Source organism: Lagopus muta, chromosome 9, assembly GCF_023343835.1.
Source record: "Lagopus muta isolate bLagMut1 chromosome 9, bLagMut1 primary, whole genome shotgun sequence".
NCBI lineage: Eukaryota > Metazoa > Chordata > Aves > Galliformes > Phasianidae > Lagopus > Lagopus muta.
In genome coordinates this window covers 14,619,959-14,634,050 of record NC_064441.1, presented here as the reverse complement: position 1 = coordinate 14,634,050, position 14,092 = coordinate 14,619,959, and the positions used below count along the sequence as shown (strand labels likewise).

Sequence of the window (14,092 nt, the reverse complement as noted above, 5' to 3'; positions counted from 1 at the left end):
TTCCTTCACCACTCTAAAATGCCTCCTGTTTGAGTGTTCAGTTAATGTTATCTACTTAGTGAAGCTCATGAAAACTACTCACAGGGAGCCCTGGTGATCCCACTGTACCAGAAAAGCCTGAATCGCCCTTTTCTCCATGTCTTCCAGGGTAACCCATTTGTCCTTTCTTCCCTTGAGTACCTGGAGGTCCTTGTATACCACGAGGACCAGGAGGACCAGCACTACATGAGCAGAGGCCTTGATTTCCTATAAATGTATCAAAATTACATTGAAACAGTTGCATAATACATTTTAAAAATACTGTCCTTTTTCTTGCGTGTATGTGTAGTGCACAGACCATTTTATATCTCATTACGCCCTTCAGAAGAGTGAAGCTTACCAATATATTTTTGCAGTACAGAATAATTGCCTGTAGTGTTGTGAATCTAACTTAGAAGCTGCAACAGCCATCTAACTATACATTTTGATGATTCTGATTATCCAACTTGCCATAAACTTCTGTTTGCAAATTTAGGACTGAAGTGATAATTTGGCAAAGGCCTCATATTCAAATTATTGCTGTCCAGGTACACCTACCTTTTTCTCCTTTTTCTCCTTTTCTACCCGGAAGGCCTATCTGACCTTTTGCTCCAGGTTCTCCAGGAATCCCTCTCTCAGTACAGATTATACCTTTGAAAAAAAAACAAAGTTTAGGTCATGTGTTCTCTCCCTTATGTTATTATCCTTGAAAATCTAGAGGTTTTACAAAATACTTCACAAGTTATTGCTTACAGATCAGACTACACAAGTAAGTCTGACTAGAGTTGATGTCGCAAGTGTTCTTTTCCTTGCTACAATTTTTTTCTTATTCCACTGTAAAATTTTACAACTTGTTTTTTTACTAAAGGACTGTAATTTGGGTTTCCCCCCCCAGTCTACTGTGTTTTTAACTTCAGCTGATACATCTTTAGGAACTTTACTTACATGTTATTTTGTGGATTTAAGTCACCCAGGAAGCTAAAAATCTTGACATCTTCCAGACTAACAATTAACGGGAAACACATTTCCTACATCACATGTAAAATTTGATATTTCTATCAAAAGGCAGCCGTCAGATTTTTGTAGGACCAACAAAAGCAATAAATCTATGGATGATATTCTCACAACATAAATTGCTGTTGAACATACTAGGTAGTCCAGGTAAGCCTTGTCTTCCTGGCTGTCCTGGTAGTCCAGGTGGTCCAGGAAATCCAGGTCTTCCTGGAATTGCTTCACCTGTTCCAGGTGAACCAGGGTCACCTTGAAAACCTTGAGGTCCTGGTGCCCCACTTATTCCTGGCAGGCCAGGCAGACCTGTAAAGTAATGATACAGACAATTCAGAACTGTTGTGCTGTACAATAAATAAGGCTTAAATCTAAGTATTCATGTTTTCTTTCCCAGGAAAAAAAAGTGGCTTCTGCTTTGTACCTTCAAATGCCTTTTTTCCTTCTCCTCATTATCTCCTGTCCAGACATCACAGTTTATTCAGTTGGTCCTTATATTAGATCAAAGTTGTCTATATCACTCTCCTTTACAACTTTCTCAAGTTGGGATCAGGATTTTTGAGCACAGCTTTACAGATACAGTACACCATGGATATACAGTACATGGCAGCATTTTCTGCTTTGCCTTCTGTTCATTTTCTAGCAATTCCTAATGCTCTATTTGGAACATTCTGGTTCTTTTTTGAGTATGATTAAGTATTGGGATAATATATATTTTTTTTCACCGTGTGTAGACCCAAAAATCCGTATTGTTTTGGTGACTTGTGTGAAATAAGAACAAAGAGTTTTCTTTTAGTTTTCTCTTACTGGTATAGAGTTCTTATTTTATACCCAAAATCTCTTACTTGTTCCATCATCTCCTGGTCTTCCTAGCAGACCCACAGGTCCAGAAGGTCCAACTGACCCCATGTCACCCGCAGGACCTGGAAATCCAGGATCTCCTGGTGGGCCTACAAGAATTATGAAGATATGTGAAATGAACATCACATGCAATTGACAGTTTAAATAAAACTGCAACTGAAATTACAATTCAAGAACAACAAAGAAGTAAGACAGCGATCTCTCCTTCTTTATCTGTATGAAACAATTTTAAATGTGTGACAAATTTTAAAGTGGGAGGATTTGGTTACTTTTCTATGGATTCCTTCCCATTTCACAGACACACTGTTTTAAAACTTTGTCCCTCAGTAGTAGTATCTTTGCTAATATTTTAGAACACCTAGAAAAGTGCTTGTCCCAAATAAATACATGTAGCATTTAAAATAAACGTGCATCTGGTGTGTATCTGACAGTGCTCGCAAGCATGTCATTTCAGGAAATTTCCTACTGGAAATTACCCAAATTTAAAAAAGTTTATTTTCAAAATTGCTGTAATATATGTTTTTGTAATTAATTTGTGATAAAGAATACTTAAATCAGATATAAAGGGCTTAATGAAATGGAACGAATAATGAATATAACAAAAAACAAAATGTTGGCATTCTGTTTTCAAACAATTCTGATAAATGACATTTTCTCTGAAGAATATAAGAATACTTCAGTATCTACTCACACATCATGCACATAATTAACATTAAAAGTTACTTGAGATACTAGAATTAAGCATGGGCTTAAATCCTTTGCTGCATGAGCTCGAAAAGCATAGAAGGCAATGGAAGACAATTTCAGTTGATTTTTGTTGAAGCTCCTATCTACTGGGGTGGTTCTGCTGAACCATGATTGTGTTGTGATTTATTTTGCTGCTCATAATCAGCATTTACTGCACTAGGAATACAATTTATGGGAAGTTCTTTGTTAAAATGTTCCTACCATACAGGTTCTCTTTGAGATGCCAAAACAAATCGCTTCCAGGCAGCATGCTTGGCTGCTCCCCACTGTCTCCTGCTGTGTAGGAAGTAAAAACTTCCACACATTATTGCCAATTATATAATAAAGATGTGAAAAAGAGAGATTTAAAATCACAGCCTTAGGTTTTGGTAGGAAGGCAATAAGATTGAGAGGTATTCTATCGAGAGTACTAATTCTAGGCAAGTAGGGAAAAGATGCTAGTAAGTTGGAGGAGGAAGGAAAAGATAATACATATGTTCCTTCCTTCAAGGAACCAGGTTACCAGCTGGTGTTAACTGATAATACACACCAGACACAGATGCAGATCTTAGGCAGGCAAATTGGGAACGTGTATTTTAAAACCTTACCATTACAGTTTGTATTAATGAGTGAAAATACACCGCTAAGGTGGAAATAAAATATGTTGATCAATCTTTTTTGCAGCCAACCGTAGTTTGTCTGTGCCTTTTTATACAAATAATGCAAACTTGATGCTTCTAGGAATCATAGGACCCAGTACATTGACAGATTATGTAGTGTGCACAGCAGCTTCAGTACTTTCCAAAAACTTTGGTTCTTCTGGATGTGCTGTACAACCACGGAACACATGCTCTTGTGTTGCTGATATTGCTGTCCAGAAAATCTAGATTTTTGAATAGATCATCTTGCACTGCCATATACATACAATTTAGCTTGAGAAATGTATAAAAAGTGATTTCTCTGCATCTGTCTATAATAGATTAGTAAGAAAAAAATGCATGTTCAGGAAGTAGAGGGGGAAATTATGGCTTATGAAACTCTGAAATATTCCTTTTTTTTTTTATATGTTTGCAATATTGCATAAAACAGTGACACAAAATGAGAATAGCCTGGAAATGCAGTGTGTAGTGACTTCAATGGATTTCAGTGATGAAATCCTGATTGAATTAGCTTTCCCCAAACTCAGGAACCAGGATTTCACCCCTGCTATGCACTAAGAGGCTTAATTGAAGTCTAAAATATGTGTGTTGTGGCAATTCTGAACACAGGATTTCTGAACTACAATGTGAAGCCTGATTTTCTTGTTTGTCTCCATTACCCAGCATGGGCTTATTTTTCAGAGCTCTTTCCTAAATAAGCCATGGCCCAATAACTAGGGGCAGTCTAGCAGGTCTATCTGTGGCTGTATGCATAAAGATCTTTCAAGTAACATTTAATTTGAAACAAATATATTTAACGTATTTAAAGATCAGTGAGGCACAAACAAAACTAGAAGATAATGTTCAGGATTTGTCCCTAGAGATTACTTTCTAACACCTTAGCAAAATAGGTCTTCATAAACTTTATACAGTAGAAATAGTAGTTAATACTAGCTTTAACCTTTCACAGGAAGCAGTGGAGTTCCAATAGCTCCAGGAGGACCTCGGGGCCCTTTTTCTCCAGGATCCCCCTGTAAGAATCCAACAGCAAATTTTACTGGTAGCCATAAGCATGCAGTGCCCTAGCATGCAACTAAAACTTTCAAAAATGTTGAAGTACGAAAAGAATGTAACATTTTCATATTATCTGGGCAACAAGGTATTAAATAATTATCTTTCAGAATACCAGTGACTTAATATAACTATCACATTTATCTATTTGGCCTTTTAGAACTTGCAACTTCTTACATCTGACTCAACTTTACGGTATATGAGAGAAATCAAATACAGTATAATCATCACCACGTTTGAGATGTTTTAACAACCAAGATGCAAATATTAAAATTTAAAATTCTATATTAGAATTTAGAAATTGCTTTTATGATGACAGATAAGCACTAAGAAAAGAGGTTTCAATTTGACAGATATTACTAATGATAAAAGATGCTCAAAGTTTTAATAAGAAATTTAAAACATCTGCATCAGGGAAACATAAATGTCTACTAACTGCAAGGAAAATCACTTCTGCTTGGAGGATTTCTAAATTAGCCTGGGTTCTGATATTTAGAATTGCAAGTGACGTGGACTTTAGGGAAGTCTTTTATGTGGCAAATTGCATTACACTTTTTGCTTTGGTGTAGATTAGGAATTGGCTCTTCTGTCTGCAGCAAATGGGAACTGAGAAAATAAGAATGTGAATCTGGGAACTGCTACTGTTATGTAGCATTCCTCAGGCTGGAGCTCAGGGCATTTTAGGACATTGGCAAGGAGAACTGAGACTGCAAGACTAGGTGCCCATCCTTGTCTGAGTAAAACCAAGCAGTCTATGCCTCTCTATGTACTTCCCCTTTTTAAAATTGAGATTTCTATGATTTTTATACAGTACTGGTGGTGTCAGTTGTTGGCTTCTTAAACTTTCAGCCTTTTGTCTGAGCTTTTCCATTTGACTTTATCTTACTGAACAAGCTAACATAACTGTGTACTTTTTGGCTATTTTAAACAGGAATGTATACTTGTCTTCCCTAATAATATAAAAGTCTTCTTTTGCAGCAGGAAAGGGAAATTAAAACATAAAAATTTCCTCCTCTGAAAAGCTTGTGTAGTATTTTGAGATTTAAAAATTAATGTAATGATGATAAAAGTAACAAAGATTTGTGCAATGGATGCATATTACCCATGTCTTGCACAACTTGCATGCTTAACACAGGCAAAAGAGAAGAAGAGTTGCTAAGCCAAGATAAAAAATGTCAGTTCTTGGTTGATATCCCCATTAAGCATTAAACACTATTCTGTAAGTTTCTATAGCCAGCTTTCTATAACGTAAGTCACCAGGAACATTCTAAACTGCTTGTAAAGACCATTCATTATTTTAATAAAACTCACACAAACTAGTCCATCAACCTGACTCAAAGTTTGCAGCCTCATTTTGTGCCAATTATCATACTAGTTCATGGACCAAATTTTACAGGATCTTACAGCTACCTAAATAGCAGGTTCCTTTACCTGTATACTACTATCAGGATCTTAACCATAAATAACTTTCATAGTACTATAATTCATGGATTAGATGGCTATACTTTTAAGGTATTGTTAAGGGTATAAATAACCCTAAATTGCTGCTAAAACTAGAGTTCTATAAAAATCAGTCCATGGAATTCTCACTCTCACATGCATCAAGCAGAAATCTTTACTCTTTGCTATTGTTATTAAATTAACATTAACATGTTATTAAAGGTATTATTACCTTTGTTACGAGTGTCTTGCACAGTAAATCTTATAAGTAATTATGTTTGTAGAAAAGGTGATGATCATCTAATAAGTGGGTAGATTTGGGGAATCATTAGCATTTATATAGGGAAGTGTGTATGTGTTAGGTTTTTTTGTTGTTGTTGCTTGTTTGTTTGTTTGATTTTTACCTTGATGCCTGGATAGCCAGGTCTCCCAGGAAAACCAGCAACACCCATTTCTCCCTGGAAAGGATCATAAATACCATCGTTCACACATTAATATAATTAATTGAAAATAAGTCAATGAAACAGTTATGCAATACTCTTAACTTATAATAGCTTATAGTCGTTTGCTTTTTCCAGAGAAATTCACTGGTTTTGTACAAGAGATTACATGCCTCATAGAATCTCCTCTGTAATTTTTTTTTTTTTTAATTTAAAAATCTATAGGTTATTTATATAGAGGTCAGTTGGGTTCAGTGTAGCTGAGACACTGAACGAGCTGGAACAAGTACCAGAAAACTCTGACTGTTTAACACAGTTGAAATTGGCTTGCTGCCTGCTTGAATGGTAACAGTTGAGTCACGGCCTGAACCACTGAATGAGCACCTGGACAAAGGACCTGGTCAGCCTTGGGAATACAGGTGAAGGCAGTTCACAGGTGTGACCAGAAGGGGTGAAGCCTGGCTGCACATCTCTAAGAGCTCATTTAAGGGCTGACTGCCCTGAAGGAAGGGTCTCTGGTTGCAGTTCCCTCCCTTGTAGAGTTTTCTGTGCAAGCCTAGATCTTCAGAGTTGAGCGAGCCGTCTTTCTTTCCCTTTGTAACACCTTTTATGTCCATGGCAACCAAAGTTACCATGCTGTGTAACTTTTCTATCGTACAATCTGCATGCCCACTGGCTTCCTTTCATACTTATAACTTTGGCTCTGAATTCAGTCAAATTTTAGAGAGTAGCAGAAACTCAGCAACACAGTTCATAGAACTTTTGTGGCAACAGGAGGAAAAGGAAGTTAAGCAATGTGAGCTATCAAGCATGAGGAAATTGCAAATCTGCACAAATCAACAGAAAATCAAACCTCACTGATGTTGCTGTAAAGTGAGCTGCTCTACTGTGCTGTCTTACCTTTATTCCAGGAAAACCTGCAGGTCCGTCAGAACCAGGGCTACCCTGATAAAAACAGTGCGAGTTAAAACAGTAAAAACTTATTTAAGTTAGACCTGTATGGTTTTGCTAAACAGTTAATATTCCTTACGTATTTACTACTTGGGATCATATCTACCAATAGCTAACACTTGCAAAGTTTTTGCAAATATTTTATGAGAAGTGGGCATGAATTTTGAACTACTGCTCAAAGTAAACCAGATGAATATTCATTTATTTTTGTTGCATTACAGCAAATATAGTAATGGATATATTGCTCCATGTATGTACTGTTATGCACGTCATGAACAAGCTGCTGTCAAAAAAGCTGCCACTGTCAGGTATGGAATAGATTAAAATTGGTACATTAGAATTGAGCTACTTCTAAGAATTTATACAGCACTGAATATTTAAAAGGTAACCATACAGATTTACTTTCTTTCCAAGCATGGAATGAGCTTGTGTGTAAGTCTGTGACACAGCGAATCCCAGAGCAGGACTGCAAAATATTCTGTACAGAAAGTATGATAAATCAGTTTAAAAGAAACCTTGAAATCTTGTTTGGAAATGCATAGTTAAACCACCAGATATTTTCTGAGGGTAACTGAGGTGGACTTGTGAACTTCCTTACCCGCAATCCAGGCAATCCAGGAATGCCTTTTTCACCCTTTTCTCCTTTCCCAGGTAGTCCCTAGAGTATTCAAAACATTCTGTTTATTTAACCTGGTAAAGTTTGCCATAAATTTTATTCTATGTGCATATTTATTAAGTATATATATTACGGATCTTGTTTCGCTTATTAGGGTGAAACACTGGGGCTTACTTCATCAAGCACTGCTAGCAGTGCCTACATATCTTCAGTTATTCAAGAAAGCTGTTATGATCTCTTCACCAAGCTTTTAGAAGTTTGTTATTTTTTTTAAGTTCTGGACACTGGTAAGGCCCCGTGAGGCAATACCTTAGATCCTGCTCACGAGTAATGAACGTACAGTTATCTACAGGTACAGCTAGTACTAGAACAACCACATTATCTCCATCTCTCTAAGTCTTACACAAAAGGAATTTGCTTCCTTTTCCAGTGCTAAGTATCAGTAGTCCTATCATGACGGAAAATGTCTTCCTGAAAGGGTGCTAGACTTTGAATGCAGAATTGTGATGTTTAGGCTTCTGCTCTTCTGCCTACAAAACTGAATAAATAATATAATTAATATTAACTAGCTCCTTTCCTTTGTCCCCAGTTATCTTCTATTATTTTTTTTTCCTGAGATGTGGAGTTTTCTGCCTGTGGATTTCTCCCCTTCAAATCTATCAGCAATAAAGACACCACAATCTATTCTGTGGCTGCTTCTGCTCAGCACTGAGGAACTTCTTACTGACATTCTAATGTTTAGACACATTATACTGACAGGAACCCTCTCTCCAAACAGGTGGCTCTGCCATCTCTACTTCGGAAGATACCCAGAATGTGAAACTAAAGTCTTACATACACATGCTCCATTAAGAACACATACAGATTTTCTCTATTTCTCTCCTTGAGAAAAAATAATCTGCACTTCTGTTTTCTTCACAGTCTGAGTCATTTGTGTCAACACTCCAAGTGGAAACAGCACTGACCTTTCACAACCAGGCAACATTCAATAGGTAGGTATAAAACAGGAAGGTTTTCCATAGGGTTTTGAAATATTTTTGGTTTTGTTATATTTTTGATATAGGCAGTAATCAAGCTCCAATGCACGAGTGCTGTTATTTCTTCTATCATCTTGTGCTTTGAAAGATTAACTTAACAACAAAAGCAACACTGAAAAAAATCCCATTACTTACTTTAGGTCCATGTGGCCCTCTGTATCCTGGTATCCCAGGTAGTCCTTTTTGGCCCTACACACACAGGAAAAGTATTTACCATGCAGGACATACTTATGTGTTGTTTAACATTTCAAAGTCCTAGCCACGTTCTTGTGGTTCTTTCCCCCTTTCTTGTATGGCTGTACATAGTGGCCATTTCCATAATGAAAGCCCAAGATCCAGTACTTGAAGGCTATCAGCTCACTGGGTTGATGCTGCAGGGCTGGCAATGCTAAAATTCATGTTTTCATTTCTGTATATTTGCAATTTAGGCTTGAGAAACACAGAAACTACACTATAGGGTTCTCCATAACATAAGTTTTGTAACTCTTTTATCAAAAATTCTCACACTTTAAAATATACAATTCTGGCTACTAGGGGTGTGTCACTGAAAAAATACAGTGAACAGGATCTTGCATTAAAATCAGACAACAAAATTACTTATTTTGTTTATCAATAGAGCACACCCTAGAAGGATTAGAGTTCACTGTTCAAAACATTATACTGGAGAAATGTTAAAAAAAAAAAAAAGCCAAAGATCTGAAAAATAGAAAACTACTGAAAAGCCACGTAAGATATTAAATTAATGATGAAAATTAATGAACACTAAAGCAAGAGATTTGTCTTGTTTATTTCATCCTTAGCAAAAATTATATCACTTGCCAATTCAAGCACAGTTAAATGTGAAAACAGATTAAAACCTTTTCTCCTTTAAACAGCTGAGCTCCAGGAGGTCCAACTAACAGTGGTGACCCAGGTGGCCCAGGAAGTCCAACATCACCCTGTGGAAACCAGAGGAACAACAGAAAGATGTTCTGTTCCATGCAGCATTTCAGTGAGATATGGAATGTTTTTCTGTTGCACTACAGCAGTACGTACTTCTGTCCTTGTTGAGCAAGTACTTGTACCAATACTTATAGATAAACAAGATTTTGTGCTGAGACCTGTAAGCTTCTCTGCAGTCTTCTCTGATGAGTATGGCCAACAATTTTAACTGTCTTCTATTCTTGTCACTTATTAAAAAATAATGTGGCTAGGGAAATAAATGACAATCTCTTATGCTCTAGACTAAAACCTTTGACACAAAGCTTTGTGAATGTGGATGAAATTATTGATTTGCAAAGGGAAGTTGTGCATGTAAGAAACTTCTATGGATTGTAAACAGTGTCTGGGTAAATTCACAAAAGAAAAATCAAATATTCCAGTTATCTACTCTGAGTATGCTAACGGTGAAACTGGGAGAGGGAAGCATTATGCACTTATCCTTTCTTTACACCATTTCTTTAGCATGTGTTGCTGGATGCAGCAAGAAATTAGATAAAGGAACTGATCTGATATAGCCACTGTTACTGGAGGGGTCTGCTGTGACTATTTAGGCAGTCTCTGTATAGGAGGAATGCTATCTACTGTGTTGATTGTTGCCTTTCAGGTCCCAAAATACACTTGTTTCTGGTATGCAGCTCACTGAAGTAATTACTTTTGTACAGAATTAATTGATTCAATAGCTCACATTAATTCTCCTGTCCTAACATGACCACTGAGAGCGTGCATCCACAAATTAATGGATTAATAAATAACATATAAATGGATTAATGGAACCCAGTGAGACTCTGTGCAGATGCTTGGATTGCTTTTTTTCTTGTAGATCTGCAGGTAGGATCACTGCAGGACAGAAAGCTGAACTAAACACATGGAACCCAAAATCTAAATGCTTGTGTTCAAAGGTGTATACCCAAAGCAGGAAAAATGTGAGATTTCATTTGAGGAATATTCAAAAAATGAATCTTGTTTCTTTAAGATAAACTTATGTTCTTTATACTATAGAATTGTATTTATTTCTTTTCCTTACCGGCTCCCCCTTTTGTCCATCCACTCCAATACCTGGATTTCCCTAATTGACAGAAGAATGTATACAGTTTGAAGGTTATCAGAAAATGTTGATATGAGAATTTAATTAAGTAACTTTAAATTAAGTAAATTTAGTAACAAGTAGTCATAAAGGACATTTCAAATATTTGTGAAAATTAACTTATTATTTCACTAGATACTTCAGGAAAAGCCATTGCCTACCTGTTCACCTGGCAAACCAGGGTAACCTGGAATACCCTTTAAAAGAGAATGAGAACAAGTTAAGGTGACATGTTTGATTTAGAGACAGAACTTTGAGAATTACCTTCACTTGCCAAAATCACCTAGATGCAGAATTTCCTTGATTTCTACCCATCAAAAGTGCAATTTACTTAGCACGCTCACTGCTTTCAGCAGGACTGAACTCTGGATCTACACCTGCCTGTTTCACAAAGTGGCTTCAGGGAAGGGGAATAAGGAGAAAGCACTAACAGCGTTCCCTTGTGACTATGGACTGCCAGGATGACATTTTCACAGGCATAGGAAGAAGCAACATATGCTCTAATTCTAACTAAGGCAAAAATATCTATTTACTGTATGCCTCAATAATTACACATAGGTTTTGATTCACATTAAAGCAATTTCTAAACTTGGTGTGCATATCCTGAAAATGAAAGACTGAGAAACTGTGATAATCTTACGGGCATGCCTGGTTGGCCTGGGTATCCAGGTGGGCCTGTTGTACCTGTCGATCCTCTAGGTCCCTGAAAAAAGACAACAAATGGCCTGTTTGTGAAGATATGAAGAGATTACAATTTTTTTTTCCCCACAACACTAGTTTATCTGAATGCCTGCACTGCTTGAACTCAGTTTACTGGCATTTCACTTATGTATGCCTCTCTTATAGCTTATTTACCATACCAGAAACCTCACAGCCATTACAGCAGCTCGGTTTCTGAATAATTGTGTACTGATATTGTTCGATGCAGTTATATTTTATGAATGAATTGAGAGAATACTTTGTTAGTAACTGTACTACAGTATGAGGACTTGAAGAATCTCATCAGCTAATACCTTTTTGACCAACAATATGAACTAAAGTCATACAAGTCTGTAAGAGCCCAGTGGTGAAATTAAACTCTCTTCTTCTTCTTAAAGGCTCTTACAGCAAAAAAAGGTGGTTGTGTGTTATATAGTCTTGGGAGACTCAGCAGATACTGTTGAAGAAGCTGTCAAATCTCTACATATTTACTGAGGAATCCTGAATTTCACAGGATAAATATTCTGCGTTTCTGAACACACAAGGAGCAACAACTGCTTGATGCAGAGTCACTGCCTGCATGCAAACCACAATGCAGGTGGGTTTGCAGTCTCTTTCTGTGCCTTTCTGCAGCAAAGAACTGGTTATGAAGGCAGATAATGGGGACTTTATTTTTGTTGGCATTTATCCTGGAATTTTGCTAGTGAGGCAGGCAGGGAGAAACCATGTTACCTTATTTTATGAAGAAGGAAAATTAGAATGATCTCCTAGACAAAAGGCAAGTATAGAATCCATTGGCTGTACTTACGGGCACACCAGGGGGGCCAGGATCACCTCTGTCTCCCTGTAAAGACAGAAATTTAGCAAAGGATAAATCAAAAGCTTTGATTTTAAATAGTTGTTGGAATTTTCTAATTTTCTAACGCACCAAGTTTTATTAAACAGTGAGGACATACGAGAACAATTGAATTAGCTATGCATTCTTCCTACAAAATACTATTTTTTCCCAATCAGACACTTACTGGGGGTCCTTTTCCAAAATACGAAACATACACTGAATTTCCTTTTTCTCCTTTTTGCCCTGGGTTTCCCTATGAAGAAAAAAAAGTATATTAAAACATTATGATCCACTTATTGATATCCTGTGCTTCTACACAGACTGAATAATAATTTCTTAGGTTGTACTACTAGTGCCCATATATTGCTAGGTAATCCACTAGGATCAGCATAACTGCATTAGCATGTTGTAGTTCTTTTGTCTAATAAGACCCTTACATGTGAAGATGCCTTCTTTACAGTTGAGCAAAACAGCTCCTCACAGGTTCTGAGTCCTGCTCTGAGATGCTCCTTAGTTCTTCAGAATTTCAATATTCTACCATCTTCACAAATCTTGCCTGCAGTATCAACTACATCAATATGCCTACCTTTTCTTTCCAAGAGTTAGCAGCTTTAAATATTACATGCTCCATCTTCCCCAGAAGTTCACACTATGATGTAGAAGAACCTAGTACAATTCTGCATACAATTAAAAAGCTGAAAGTGTGAACTATGATATAGATTTCAACCTATCAGTAAAAATATTTCACAGTCTACCACTATTAATGAATCTGATGCCTACAGGCCCTGCTTATTTTAAAAAATTAAATTCCTGTGCTTCTTTCCGTGGAGTCCCTTATATAACTTTACCTATCATAGGGCCCTCAAAACCTCAGTCTGACTTAGGAGGAAAAGTTAATTACTTTAGTAAATTTTAAATTGTTGAATTGATGTCTAAAAGCATACATATATATGTGAAGAACAAACATATTAAGATATTTCAGAAATATTTGAAATCCTAACATACAGGGTATAACTTAACTGAAACCTGCAACAACTATTGATTTCAATAAACTGGGGAATTTCAGAATTTAACCACTTTAAAACTTCACTCGTTTCTTGATAAATACACCAGCTGTTCAAATCCTGAAGTCAGAATGGAACTGAGAAAGTAGTTATTCCTGGTATGATGCAGTAAGAGCTACAGCTGCCTGCAGCTGGATATACCTACAGTAAACTTGATACAGTTTACAAATCAGACAACAGCTGCTAGGAAACACATTAAGCATACAAAAAGTTATATTTGTATGTTGTTATTTTACATGTGAATTTGTGTAATAAGAGATATTTATTAGAGTCAATTACATGACTAAAGTAAAGGCTTTCAAATAGAAACTAATTTCTAATTCATTACTGAGGCAAATGAAGTAAAGAGGAGGAATATGCACACACATTAAATATTATGCAGGAAAATATTAACAATAAGAAGAAACTTTAAAATGTTAGTTGTAATATATAGTCAAGTCAGTACTTGGTGCAACAAATCGATTTAAAAACAGGCAACCCATATAGAGGTTGTAGCAGCATTCTTGCACACAAGCAAATATGTTTACTATGTCTTGTTTTTCTGAGTAGCAAAATTAATTTGCACTGGATTTTTGTGCCAGTATCCAAGGCTACATGCTTATTGTGCCTCCCTTTATTTGTAG

At 36.5% G+C, this 14,092-nt stretch overlaps 1 protein-coding gene across 3 annotated transcripts in view; it reads right to left on the bottom strand.

Annotated features, from left to right (window-relative positions):
- Window positions 1–14,092, bottom strand: part of COL4A4 (collagen type IV alpha 4 chain) — a 65,911-nt gene that overhangs the window by 30,293 nt on the left and 21,526 nt on the right. For all 3 annotated transcript variants that reach the window (XM_048955492.1, XM_048955493.1, XM_048955494.1), the window contains exons 8-22: window positions 12,590–12,658; window positions 12,376–12,411; window positions 11,509–11,571; window positions 11,030–11,065; window positions 10,809–10,850; window positions 9,661–9,741; window positions 8,939–8,992; window positions 7,749–7,808; window positions 7,100–7,144; window positions 6,164–6,217; window positions 4,210–4,279; window positions 1,869–1,973; window positions 1,168–1,332; window positions 577–669; window positions 83–246 (exon numbers count right to left, since the gene is read on the bottom strand). In XM_048955492.1, the coding sequence (XP_048811449.1) occupies window positions 83–246; window positions 577–669; window positions 1,168–1,332; window positions 1,869–1,973; window positions 4,210–4,279; window positions 6,164–6,217; window positions 7,100–7,144; window positions 7,749–7,808; window positions 8,939–8,992; window positions 9,661–9,741; window positions 10,809–10,850; window positions 11,030–11,065; window positions 11,509–11,571; window positions 12,376–12,411; window positions 12,590–12,658 (1,137 nt within the window). The remainder of the gene's footprint in view (window positions 1–82; window positions 247–576; window positions 670–1,167; window positions 1,333–1,868; window positions 1,974–4,209; window positions 4,280–6,163; window positions 6,218–7,099; window positions 7,145–7,748; window positions 7,809–8,938; window positions 8,993–9,660; window positions 9,742–10,808; window positions 10,851–11,029; window positions 11,066–11,508; window positions 11,572–12,375; window positions 12,412–12,589; window positions 12,659–14,092) is intronic.